The sequence below is a fragment of the Eleutherodactylus coqui genome, chromosome 2 (genome assembly GCF_035609145.1).
Source record: "Eleutherodactylus coqui strain aEleCoq1 chromosome 2, aEleCoq1.hap1, whole genome shotgun sequence".
Lineage (NCBI taxonomy): Eukaryota > Metazoa > Chordata > Amphibia > Anura > Eleutherodactylidae > Eleutherodactylus > Eleutherodactylus coqui.
In genome coordinates, this window is record NC_089838.1 from 130,455,677 (window position 1) to 130,468,549 (window position 12,873).

General features: G+C 46.0%; 1 protein-coding gene across 1 annotated transcript; it reads right to left on the reverse strand.

The window, feature by feature from the left end:
• Positions 1-1,079: 1,079 nt before the first annotated feature.
• On the reverse strand, positions 1,080-12,079 carry MRPL42 (mitochondrial ribosomal protein L42). The gene is made up of 5 exons (XM_066591526.1): positions 11,929-12,079; positions 7,507-7,564; positions 3,893-3,977; positions 3,173-3,330; positions 1,080-1,236 (listed from the first exon to the last, which is right to left on the reverse strand). Exons 1-5 carry the CDS (start codon positions 12,038-12,040, stop codon positions 1,191-1,193), a joined length of 459 nt encoding a protein of 152 aa, XP_066447623.1. The 5' UTR covers positions 12,041-12,079; the 3' UTR covers positions 1,080-1,190.
• Between the last annotated feature and the right edge of the window lie 794 nt (positions 12,080-12,873).

Consider the following 12,873-nt stretch of genomic DNA (forward strand, 5'->3'; position numbering starts at 1 on the left):
CCCCCACTTATATTCTCCCGCCCAATCCAACATGGGGTGTTGATAGATGTGATCGCACACCAGACTGTACATTTGGCAATGTAACCATTCAAGGACCAGTGTCCAATTCAGTGGAGAATACATACACCGGCCGTTTATTGTCTGACCTGGATTCTGGTATTCTCATTACTTATTTATTCCCCAAAATAAACGTAAAATGTACTTCTAAAAGTGTGGCCTTCTTTTACCGGCATTTAAGTGATTTCTGCGTCTCAACTAGAGATGAGCGAGCATACTCGATAAGGCAAACTACTCGAGTGAGTAGTGCCTTATTCGAGTACCTGCCCGCTCGTCTCTAAAGATTCGGGTGCTGGCAGGGGGCGGGGAGAGCGGGGAGGAACGGGGGGGGGGGGGGGGAGAGATCTCTCACTCTCTCCCCCCAGCTCACCGCCGTAACTCACCTCTCACCCGCGCTGACAGCCGAATCTTTAGAGACGAGCGGGCAGGTACTCGCATAAGGCACTACTCGCTCGAGTAGTTTGTCTTATCGAGTATGCTCGCTCATCTCTAGTCTCAAGTTTCTCCTTGGGAAAGCCATTAATGTTTTAGTCACAGCAAGCCTCTTAGGGCTACTTCCACAGATAGCAGAGATGTTGCAGATTTTCTTTCCGGATTTGTGGGTGAACAATATGTAGCATAAGAGAATAGTATCAGAATGGACGAGATTTTAACATATGTGGGAATATATTCATGCGTAAATGGACATATGGTGCACAGGGTGAAATCCGCAACAATTTTTTTCCTGTCTTGTGTGGACATATCCCTAATATTCCTAAATAAGAAACATGCATAAATGTTTCGGCATTCTTGCAACCACTGCTAAATGATATGACCTTAGGATGTATTTAGACAGTGCTGTTGAGATGCGATAAAAACCATTTCCGGAAAAGTTCAGTTTAGCAGCGATTGGTAGTAGTTTATCGATGCAGTTTTCCAGATGTGATTTTCAATTGCACCTCAACAGCATCGTCTGACAATAATGAGGTAAGCAAGTACTAATATCAAGAATCACTCATCAATGACGACATTGGACATGCAGCTTGAGAAAAGTAACACAAACTTTAATATTTGTACTTGTTAAAGCAAGAATAGATATTATGTATAGAGTGAGGGAGTTTTATAGATTCCATGCCGGAAACGTCACATCAAAGTCATCGATCCTTGGGAGGGTCTTTCTTCATTCGTCTTCTATGATATCTGAAATTCAGACAGACATTAAAATATTTTTAAAAACAAAATCATTTTTCAACCCTTGGGTTTTTCCCACTGAAAACATATCCCCATCCTGTGGGCAGAGAATATAAGTGTCTGATCGCTGAGGATGTGAATGTGGATTACCACAGCGATCCTATGATCAATGCACGCTGAATGCCACCGCTCCGTTGATTTCTATGGGACGGATGGAGATTAATGTCCTTGGCTATTTGCCTCTATCCCATAGAAGTGAACACAGCGGTGGTCAACCGTGCACATTTGGGGTGAACCATTTTTAGGATTGCTGTGGAGTAGAGATGCACGAGCACGCTCGGATAAAGCAGTTACTCGAGCGAGCATCGCTCTTCTCGAGTAACTGCTTACTGGTCGGAGTGGGGGGCGGCGGGAAGAGTGAGAGAGATCTCTGCCTGCTCGGACCAGTAAGCAGTTACTCAAGAAGAGCGATGATCGCTCGAGTAACTGCTTTATCCGAGCGTGCTCGCTCATCTCTACTGTGGGGCTGTCCTGCAGTCAGATCTTCATCATCTAGACATTTATCCTTCAGCTTGTGTATAGAGGATAAAATTCTGTATTCGGAAAGCCCATTCAAAAGTTTCGTTTTCTACCACGTTTAGTAATTTTGAAGAAAATTCAATGATGAAATTCAATGGAGCTAGAGAATGGAAGGCTGTGCTCACATTTTGCAGCTGAATCTGCACCTCTTGCAAGTCAGTATGTCCTAATTAGGTGCAAATAAAAACAGTTTGCCAGTCAATGGGCGCTAATACCTGCAATATTGCACAGCCATTTATAATCCAACTGCTTTATCAGCGTTCAATGATAAGAACGTGCTGACTTTCAAATATTGCAGGCTCGCCGTAAAATGTGAAGACAGACTCAAGGGTTCATCCCAAAGACAAGCTAATCTTGAATGGAGAACTAGCTCCACACATGCAGTCACTATTAAACTAGTACTCGCTGTGATTGGTCGCTAAGGATAAGGCCGGTCTCACACTAACAGGTCGGATTCCGCATGCCGATTTCCGCAGCTGAAGACCTGCGATCACTTCTGAATGATCGTGGAAGCGAGTGTTTTTCCACACGGATGTACACAGCGTATCATCCATGCGGAAGACAGATCTCTCTTGCCTCTCCAGACAGCTTTTCTATCTATTTTACTTTGAAGTTGAGAGCTCTTCCGTCACTCATGCGCAATGTTAATTGCATATGGGCAATGGAACACTTGCATCCATTGACTTCAATGGATTCCGTCCGTGCAGAATCCACACTAACAGTATGCTGAAACCTGGTCTGAAACCTTCCAAAGTGCCTGATTTACATATGTGGCAAACTTGGTTCAGATTTGTCCAGTCGATTCGCCATGGATAAATGACAACAGAAAATCATCATATCATATTACATATATATTTTTTTTCAATAGAGCCATCACTGCTGTAGCAGATTGACGCACGACAATACTTTGAGGGGTTCTATTGGGTTTTGGTACTTTTGAGAGCAAGACCAGTGCTGCAGAGTGTGCTTTTAAAAATACTGGAAAGTTTGATAGTAACCCCACGGGATCTCTTCAAAGACTTTTCTTTGTCAGCTCCTTTCAGTCTGACATCTTGACCCATAAAGCCGTAAAGCTCATATAGACCAGAAGAAATTTGTGTGCATTTTACCATGATTACTTGTTCACCTTCCTCCCACCTCTTAACGTTGTTCGAGCCTGACAAGTGAGACTATGGGACAATATTCTAGTCCACAGCATAAAAATATCTGCTAAGATAGAACTAATATCAGCCTTAGAAACTGTCAAAAGCCAACACCTTTACAGAAGTGAGTCATATCCCATGAATGTGCAGTATACAGTGTTTATAGATTTTGTGCTAAACAAATATATACAGTCATCGGTAATCAGGCGATGTTGTTGACTTACTGTCCAACAGGATACCATCGGTGCTTGGTGGTGTAGAACATTTTGCTGAGCTCTTCCATGGTTGGTGCCGGTTTGCCCTTTGTTTCGTACAGTCTGGCTTTTAGAACCTGCTCTTGTGATTCCTGCTGGTTGTGCACCGGATCTAGTCGGACAATAGGCTAGACAACAAATTATAGCACAGTTGATGATTCTGGTTTCTGCACCCTCTTTCATAGATGTGACGTACATCCTAATCTACACAGTTATGAATTCCATTACAACCAACTAAACTGAAAGAACTTGTACCAGCAGAGCGATCTGCACAATGGATTATTCCCCGGCAGAGGCCGCCAGGAAAGTTCTGAATACCAACACTTCCATCACGTGCTGAAAGCACTGATTAGACAACCCATTCAGGGCTCGTTCCCAGTGACTCCTATGCGTCACAAGTGTTAGAGCAGAAAATTCCATAAGCTTAGATAGTAGAATTAGCGGCATCGTGTCTCTTAATGTAACTGAATAAGTAAAACATGGTTTTATAGCCACGTTCTCCACACATAAATACAAACATTTGTTTGCTCCTAATCAGATTATAATATTTAGTCTTCAAAGGTCTACAGGAACCCATCCACATATACCATGTAGACACCAAACACATTAGATGTTTCGGTGTATATGTCGAACGTGCACCACAGTGACAGTTTAACCTAAGCTTTTTGGAAAGTCTAACTGATAAGTTACCTTAGTGTGCTCATATGGAATATCTACTGTTGGATGGTAGCAGATAATGGTCTTTCCATCTGATGTCTGGGCCAGCTTCACTTCACTACACAAGGGTGGTAGAAGTGGGAAGTGAGAGAGAGAAAGAAGGAATGAGATAAAGATGTTCAACATTCGGTACTGCAGGCAAAAAATACAATCACTTTGACACCTTTGCCTCCTTTCCAATCCACTGTCTGACGTCTTCCTACATTCTGATTAAAGCTTGTACAGCTCCATTGTTAGAAGATGTCCGACAGGGTATTCTTACCGTCTATTACCAGCCCCAAACTGTGCGTTGTCTTCAGACTACCTGGAGCTACCACTCCAGGCAGCGGAGGAGCTTCATGCATACTACTATACTTTACAGGGAACTATGTAATATACAGTAGTCTCCTGAGCTACTACCACTGGCAGACAGGTTTTATTTTAATCCCTTAATGACGGAGCCAAATTTTGGAAATCTGACATGTGTCGCTTAACATAGCATAACTCCGTAAAGGTTTTGCATATCCCAGTGATTTTGACATTGTTTTTTCGACACATATTGTACTTCAATTTGGTTGTAAAAATAGACTGATAGAATTTGGGTATATTTATTAAAAGTGCCAAAATTTGGAACATTTTGGAAAAAGTTATTTTTTCACATTTTCATCTGCAATATCTCAAATATGTGCGAACATACTGTACAAATTTTTGATATATATTTCCATCTGTTTACTTTATTCTGGAAGCACATTGGAAAAACTAGTTTTTTTAAAACCATTTAGAAGACGTACAAATTTAACATTGATTATCAACATTTTGAGGAACACTTTGTTTTCCTACACCAAGCCAAGATTGCAAAGGCTCATAGGTGTCACAATGATCGATACCCTCACAAATGGCCAAATTTTAGAAACTACACCCCTAATGTACTCATGGAGGGGTGTCAGGAGTATTTTGACTGCACAGTTTTTTTTTCAGCAGTTAATGCAATTTAGAGGAGAAAAAATAAAATTTCATATTTTTTGCAAATAAGTCATTTTAAAGTTTTTTTTTCTGCAGTGCACATGAAAATGAGGATTTACACCCCAGAATGGATACCCCTGTTTGTCCTGTGTTCAGAAACATACCCATTGTGACCCTAATCTGTCCGTATGTACAACAGTGCCCAAACCGAATGGAGCAGCCGGTGGCTTTCAGAACAGTCATTTTGATTTAAGGTGGTTTACGCCCCATTTAGGCACACTTATAGAGCCCTTGAGCGGCCAAAACGATGGAGAATTCATCTGAGGGTGTACTGCGTATCTTGACCCTCCAGTTTTTGAATTAATCTAAGCAAAGCAAAAGGAAAAAATTGTGATTTTCATTTTTTTGGCAATTGTGTCATTTTAAAAACAGGGTTTTTTTTTGTACGGCACACATAGGAATGAAGACTTTCACTCCTAAATGGATAGCCCTGTTTGTCCCATGTTCAGAAACATACCCATTGTGGCCCTTATCTTATGTCCGTATGCACAATACAGCCCAAACCAAAAGGAGCATTAAACTTCAACTGTTTCTTGACTTTTGCGTGATCGCCATTATCTATTGGATAACGGCAGTCACATGACCGGAGACCGCTCAATGCAGCCCTCCATCACTGCTCCAGGCTCTCAGCTAGCTTTAGTAGCCAGGACATTTTAAATTTCCTTCGCCCTCGCCAGCTTCTGCGCTTGCGTCCACCAATTTGGCGATGCCGAGAAAGCTGAGAAAAGGTCCACGGATCAAGATCCTGTTGGGAGACATCGCCATAGGCCTTAGTAAGTGATTTCACCTCCCCTCGCGGATCAGATCCATGACCAGAGGTGATTGATCTGATCCGTGAGGGGAGATTCATCACCTCTGGTCATGGATTTTTTGTTAATTTTTTTACTTTTACATGATCATTCTTATCCATTGGATAACAGCGATCATTTGAACGGGAACCACATACAGCAGCTCCAGGTGACTGCTCCCTGCTCTCGGCTACTCATGCTAGCTGGGAACAAGGAGTTTTCAAATTTCCCGTTCTTTTGTAATTGCGCGTGACGTAATGATGTCTAGCACGCATGCACAGAACACTGGCGTCAGGTACTGCAGGACCAGAACACAAGACATTGCAGAGAATGGGGGTGAGTATTCTCAGCTTCCCTTACAGATCCGATCAGTAAGGGGAGCTTAAACTTTAACTTTATTTTATTTTGCATTCACTTTATTGCGATCACCGGTATCCACCGGATTCTGACGACTGCGTGACCGAGGGAGGAGGGGGCTCCTTGCAGCCCTCCATGACAGCTCCAGGATGTCAGCTACCTCCAGTAAAAGACAGCATGGAGCTATCACGTCCACAGCCTATGGGGCTTTAATTCCCAGGGGGAAGCGCGTTTTTACGACCCTGGGCATTAAAGCCCAGCAAAGCTTTCATGTGATCGCCGGTATCAATTGGATGACGATGATTACGTGACAAAGGACCGCGTACCGCGCCATGACAGCTCCAGGTTGTCAGCTACCTCCGACAGCAGGGAGCTGTCACGTCCATGTCTTTAACCCTCATGGTGAGTGTGTTTTTACGGCTTTAAGGTTTAAAGCCCAGAAGCAGAGGACGTAAAAAGACAATGGGGCGGTCACTAAGCGGTAAAGACATAGCAACTAAGGGTTAATCCGGGGACATAGTTTTGTTCAAAACGTCTTCAGCCTGCAGAAGTAAAATAATAGAATTCAAACTCACCCTTCCATGCTCCCTCACCGCTGCTTGATCTCCGGGAATCCGCTTGGCTTCACTTGCTGAAGGGGAGTGATGACAACCTGACACTGGGTATGTGAACGCCGCAGCTATTCACCGGCTGAAGGGAGACAGTGCTTGGCTGCATCGGTCATGTGGCCCTTTTGTTAGGGACGTCATCGCTGGGTCTGCACCGGGAAGTGAAGACCAGCGAGGAACGGAGATCCAGCAGCGGTTGGAAGGGCGAGAATATATTGTGTTATTTTACTACTGCAGGCAGCATTTCCGCTACGTGTAATCATACCCCAAGGCAGTTCATTCACCAGTTTCTGTGCTCCCGACTACACCGTACTGCAAGGACGGGATTGGTCAGATCTTGAGACAGATGCAGGGTCCAATGGCGAATCCCACCTCTATTAGACTTTTATTACACATTCTGTAGATATGCGATAAAAGTCCCAGATGTAAATCCCCGTTTAAATAGGACACGTCTGTATTTGTATTTACAATCTACACATCATGTGCAATTCTGGGCAAAAGCGGATTATTCCGGTTTTGACTAGGGCATTACTTTAACCCTTTCCAATCCACTGTCTGACCTCTGAAGACATTATGATTTAAGGCTGTACAGCTCCGATGTTGGAAGACGTCCGTCGGGGTTCTCTTACTGTATATTGCCAGCCTCTCTGCTGTCATAGCCTATCCAATGTGTCACCTCATGCAGTACTGGCATTAGCCAGCAGATAGCGCCATTGTATAACGGCAGAAAAAGAGTAAGCACCCTGGGAAAACCAAGATACAAATTGGATTGGAAAGGGTTAAGTATGTCACAGTTTTAATAAACAGCAATTTGTAAATTCAGATCACATACCAATTGTAATCATTGGGCAGCGCCGAGTAGGAGGATTCTTGCCGAGATAGATTCAGACCTATGGAAGACATTCATTAGCTCACATCACCTACAATTAAGAACTAGGAACACTTGGTCATGTAAAACATACGCCATCGCTGCTAGCGGGTTATATATATATTCTTTCCTCTACCCCATTCATATGAGTACTAATCTGAGCTCATCCAGTGGGGGGTGGGGGAAGTCAGTGCATCCTATAAAGTGAATTATTTTTGCGCATTTGTACGGCCGACCCCGCTCTATAGTAGGGGAGGAGAGAAGTTTTCTTTCTCCTCTTCCGCCGGCGATCACCACCACAGCTGATTGGTGTAAGCATCAGCGGAAACTGCTGCTGCTCCCTTACCTCCAGCAATCAGCTTACTCCCTTCCTCTCGCTGTACACGAGTGCCGCTGTTAGGCCTCATGTCCACAGGATAATTTTTATTTTAAATCCGCAGAGTTTTTCCTGCACGCGGATCCGCGCCCCATAGGGATGCATTAGACACCCGCAGGTAGTTAAATACCTGCGGATGTCATTTTTCCCATCAGGCGCGGATCCGGGTGTGGGAAAAAAAATGGACATGCTCAATTTTCGTGCGGGTCTCCCGTGGGGACGGCTCCCGCAGGCTTCTACTGAAGCCTATGGAAGCCGTCCGGATCCACAGTAGACCCATAGCAGAATTAAACTCACCTGCTCCGGACGCTGCAGATCTTCCTTCGCGGACAGATCTTCTTTCTTCGGCCCGGCGGATGCGCGCGGCACGCTTCTACATGCCGAGCACATCCGCTGGGCCGAAGGAAGAAGATCCGGCCTAAAACATTACCATTGTCCATAACAGGGTTTCCCTGTGATCACAACTTATAGACTGGTAGTCTATAGAAACAGATGTGCCATCCACATCCCGGTAAAGTGCTGTCGGCGGGACGGCTGCGCTCCCCAGTGCCAGTTAGAGGTTACCAAGGCACTCTACTCTCCGAGGATGGATTTACACAAGCGAGTGAAAGTCAGACAGATCTTGTACTTGCAACCCGCGGGTTTCATGCAAGTGCGGTTTTCTCACAAAATACATTGTTGCACTTGCCAGTTTCACGGACGTGAATAATCGCCTATTATTGCCCATGAGAGAAACATCACGACGCAGGAAACTCGCATGTTCATTCCAGTGCGATGCTAATATTTTTTCCTCCTCCCATAAGGAAGAATGGGTGATTCTTTAACAGAATCTCTAAAAAAATAAGACATTCTGCACTTTCTCCCTCGCAGTGCGGCAAGGGAGGGAAAAATCTCATGATTCCAATAGTTTCAAATGTTAACGAGTGCATGGTGTGGCGGCGCGCGTCAATGCTTTGTTTGTCGCAGCCACAGAAAGTAACGGGCAATTCTTGAACACGGATGACTGAAAAATAGGACATACTGCGATTTTTCAATCTTAAACTCTCGACCCGAGAGAAAAGTCGCTTGTGTATATTAACACATCGACTTCACCCCCGCCCCACCCCTCCCATTACAAACAGAGGAAAGAGAAGGAGTTTAGCAGTCACGCTGCTGAACTCCCTCCCACCTCCCTTCTCCGGCAGCGGTCATTGGCTTCCATAGGACTCTATGCATCCGCCGTCGTGAAAGCACCCGACTGGGCGTTTTTACGTTGCGGAAATACGCCCCAGTGCACTGATGCATTGTAAGCGAATGCATCAGAGGGCAGCGTATATTTTTACACCCGTGTGAATAAGCCCAGAACTTACGCATGAAACTTGCCTGTGCAAATATCGCCTTAAAAGTGCATTTCCATCCTTGCTTTTCAAGGCCAGGATGGGAAAACCAAGCCCTCTAAATGCCCCGATTGTTGTTCAGGGGTCCAGATTGCCCGCCTACTTGCAACGTGATTTTCGGGTGCCTTTCGGTTCCCATGGCAACTAGGTATCCCAAGGCCATGGGAACCCACAGTCAGAAGACGGCGGCAGAAAAAATTGTTTTTTTTTTCCAAAGTTATTTTAGTTTTTAAGTAGCACAGCAAAATTTGGTATCTTTGTAATCGTACCATCCCACATAACACAGTAATGACATGTTTGCTTCAATGTGTACCTGTAGAAACAAGACCACAGCAGAATTAGGTTTTTCTGTCAAAAATGGCAGAATTATGTATTTCTGCCCATCTCACTTAGAAATTATTAAAATGTTTCCAGTAAATTACGTGGCACATTAAATGGTACCAATGAAAAATACAACTTGTTCTGCAAAAAACAAACCCGCATGTAGCTGTGGAAATATTAGGCCTGCCTGCACACAGGTTGGTCAGATTCCGTCTGCGGATTCCTGTGCCCGCCCGGTGTCCACGCGGAATTCTTTTTGCTGTACTGCGGATGGTCCGCACAGCTCGCCGTCGGACATACATAGTACAAGTGTTCTTTTTAAAGAATTGATTTTCCTGCGTCATTACCTAGCGGTGACGCAGAATTTGTGACCTTTCTGCAATGTCATTGCGGAGGGGCTGCGAATTGGACAGCTTCTATTGACTTCAATGGAAGCCGGCCGTGCGGAGTCTGTACAGAATGGCAGCATGCTGCGATTTCTTCTCCGAGAGCGGAGTAGAAATGAAATTTCAATTTGCCATAGCATGCGATAGGCGGTATTTGCTGCAGAATCTGGAGGCGTCCGCTTGCTCCGGATTCCGCAATGCAAATCCGCCCGTGTGCAGGCGACCTTAAAAAAAAAAAAAAAACGTTGAGATTTTTTTTTCAAATTAAGGCCTCATGTCCACGGGGAAAATCAGATCCGCTGCAGATTCTACATGGAGAATCTGCAGCGGGTCCCTCCTGCCCCGCGGACATGAGCGCTGAAAATAGCAATTTAAAAGCATTTACCTTTCCGTAGCGGACGGCGAAGATCAGCTGTTCCTCACGGCCGGATCTTCATTTTCGGCCGGCGGATGAATTCCTGACGCCGGCGGCACATCGCCGGCACGTCGTCGACGTGCCGCGCGCATGCGCCGGGCACATCCGCCGAGCCGAAGCAAGGGAGATGCAGCCGTGAGGAAGAGCAGAGCTTCGCGGCCCGCTGCGGGTGAGTAAATGCTTTAAATTCCTATTTTAGGTCTCCCGCGGATCCGGACGGCTTCCATAGGCTTCAATAGAAGCCCGCGGGAGCCGTCCCCGCGGGAGACCCGCATGAAAATGGAGCATGGTCCAGATTTTTTCATGCTCCATTTTTTTTAAAATCACTTTTATTGACGATCCGCGGGTATTTATGTACCCGCGGGTGGCCAATGCATCCCTATGGGGTGCGGATCCGCGCGCGGGAGATCCGCTGCGGATTTTAAATGTCATTTTGCCCGTGGACATGAGCCCTAAGGGGGGGAAAAAAATGTGAAAATGAAAAAAGGCTGTGGTACTTAAGGGGTTAAAAATATCCCATGAATAGATGTAAGGCTGGGGTCACCATGATACAGCGGCTAGAAGCATGCAACTCTACATTACATTCAGTGTCTATGGGACTGACAGAAAAACCTGCACTTGGCCATTTCCAAGGACCCCCGATAGACCACCAGTAGAGAGGAGCGTCTGACCAGGCTGTTCGGACCAGTGGATGCGTGAGGGCACACACATATGGTGACCGGGCTCAGGACCCCTAGACAGACCACCAGTAGAGGATTCTCTGATTAGCACGAGTGGCGGTTTTGTTGCCCATGAAGCCATTGTGTACTTTTTGTTTGCTTTTCGTTGGTCGCTCAGCATCAGCCTGCATTAGTTTCTTCGCCGGCTCGCTGTCTTCCCGTTACACCGCCCCCCCCCCCCGCCCCGCTCGGGAGCCCAGCGAGAAGTTTTTAGCGTTGATCTGCCTGTCTAAACATTCTGCGCCAATAACATGCGGTGACATCACTCATCTGTGCGCTCGTATAAAATGACAGCCTTCCCGTGTAAAAGGAGCATTACTGACATCACCGTTACGGCAGGCGCACGCAAGCGGAATTTCATTGCGTACCATGTGCGCAATATACGTGGTGACTGGAGCCGATGAAAGTGCATGAATCCGCTCACACTGGCGCATATTGATTGCGCATAATACGTGCGGAAAAAAAGGAGTGCAGCTTGTTCTATTCTACAGCATATTCTGCACGATGCCGCCCCACTGTTCTCTATGTGCATGTATAAACGCGGTATAGATGCACTTACATTGCGTACGGGCGGCGTTGCTAAGCAACAATGGGACATTAAAAAAAAAAGGGGACAAGGAAGGTGGCGCGTGAGATACAGTGAGACACAATGGTGGCCGCACACCGCGGTAAGACAGGACCATCACACAGACAGAGTGTCAGCCCAACTTCTGGGCGGCTAGTACAGCCGAAGACCCCCGCGCAGCACGTGTTCCTACAGGCGCCGAGGGCGGAGCTTCCGGTCACGTCTTACCTCCCGCTCCCACTGCGCCGCTTCTGCCACGAATCCCGGCTGCTACCGAGCACGGGGCGGCACGGTGGCTAACCAGAGCTCTCGCACACCGGCTCAGCACGACGGCCGCCATGATGTGAGGGGGCCGGACAACCGGAAGCCACGTGAGTGGGAGGAGCCGCCGGTAACGCTGCTGTCACCTGAGTGATGTGACCTAGGTGAGACTGCTGCGCTCAGATGGAGAAGCGTTAGTAGGTGTCATAGTAACGCATAGATGCCGCTGACCAGCACAGAGATGCCACTAGCTCCAGCAGTTGTCATAGTTACAGACACACCTTTAATACTCAGGGTGACTTTCAGAATGCCCACGTGATCAGTGCGCAGCGGCTGACAGCCTGACACTGTGCACAGAGGTGGAGGGCCGTCTGCACAGCACTAGCAGCTCCCATGCACACTGCCTGGCAGAAGTATTGGCTTCTGCCTCATTGGTTTTTTTGCCTTCCTCTGGGGGGATGGGTTTCTGTTATTTAGTGGTGTTGCAGACTCAGGTGCCTTTCAGAACACTTCTACAGAAAAAATAAAATTTCATATTTTTGCAAATATGTCATTTTAAAGACATATTTTTTTTCCTATAGTTTACATGAAAATGAGGATTGACACCCCAAAATGGATCCCCCTGTTTCTCCCGTGTTCAGAGACATACCCATTGTGGCCCTAATCTTATGTCTGCATGTACAACAGGGCCCAAAATGAAAGGAGTAGTCAGTGTTTTTCAGAACATAAATTTTGTTTGAAGGCGTTTTAGGCCCCATAGCACACATGTAGAGCTCTTGAGCGGCCAAAACCAAAGAGAACCCCCACAAGTGACCCCATTTTGAAAACTAGACTCCTTAACGAATTTATCTAGGGGTGTACTGACCATTTTGACTTCACGGTTTTTGAATGAATTCAAGCAAAGCAAAAGGA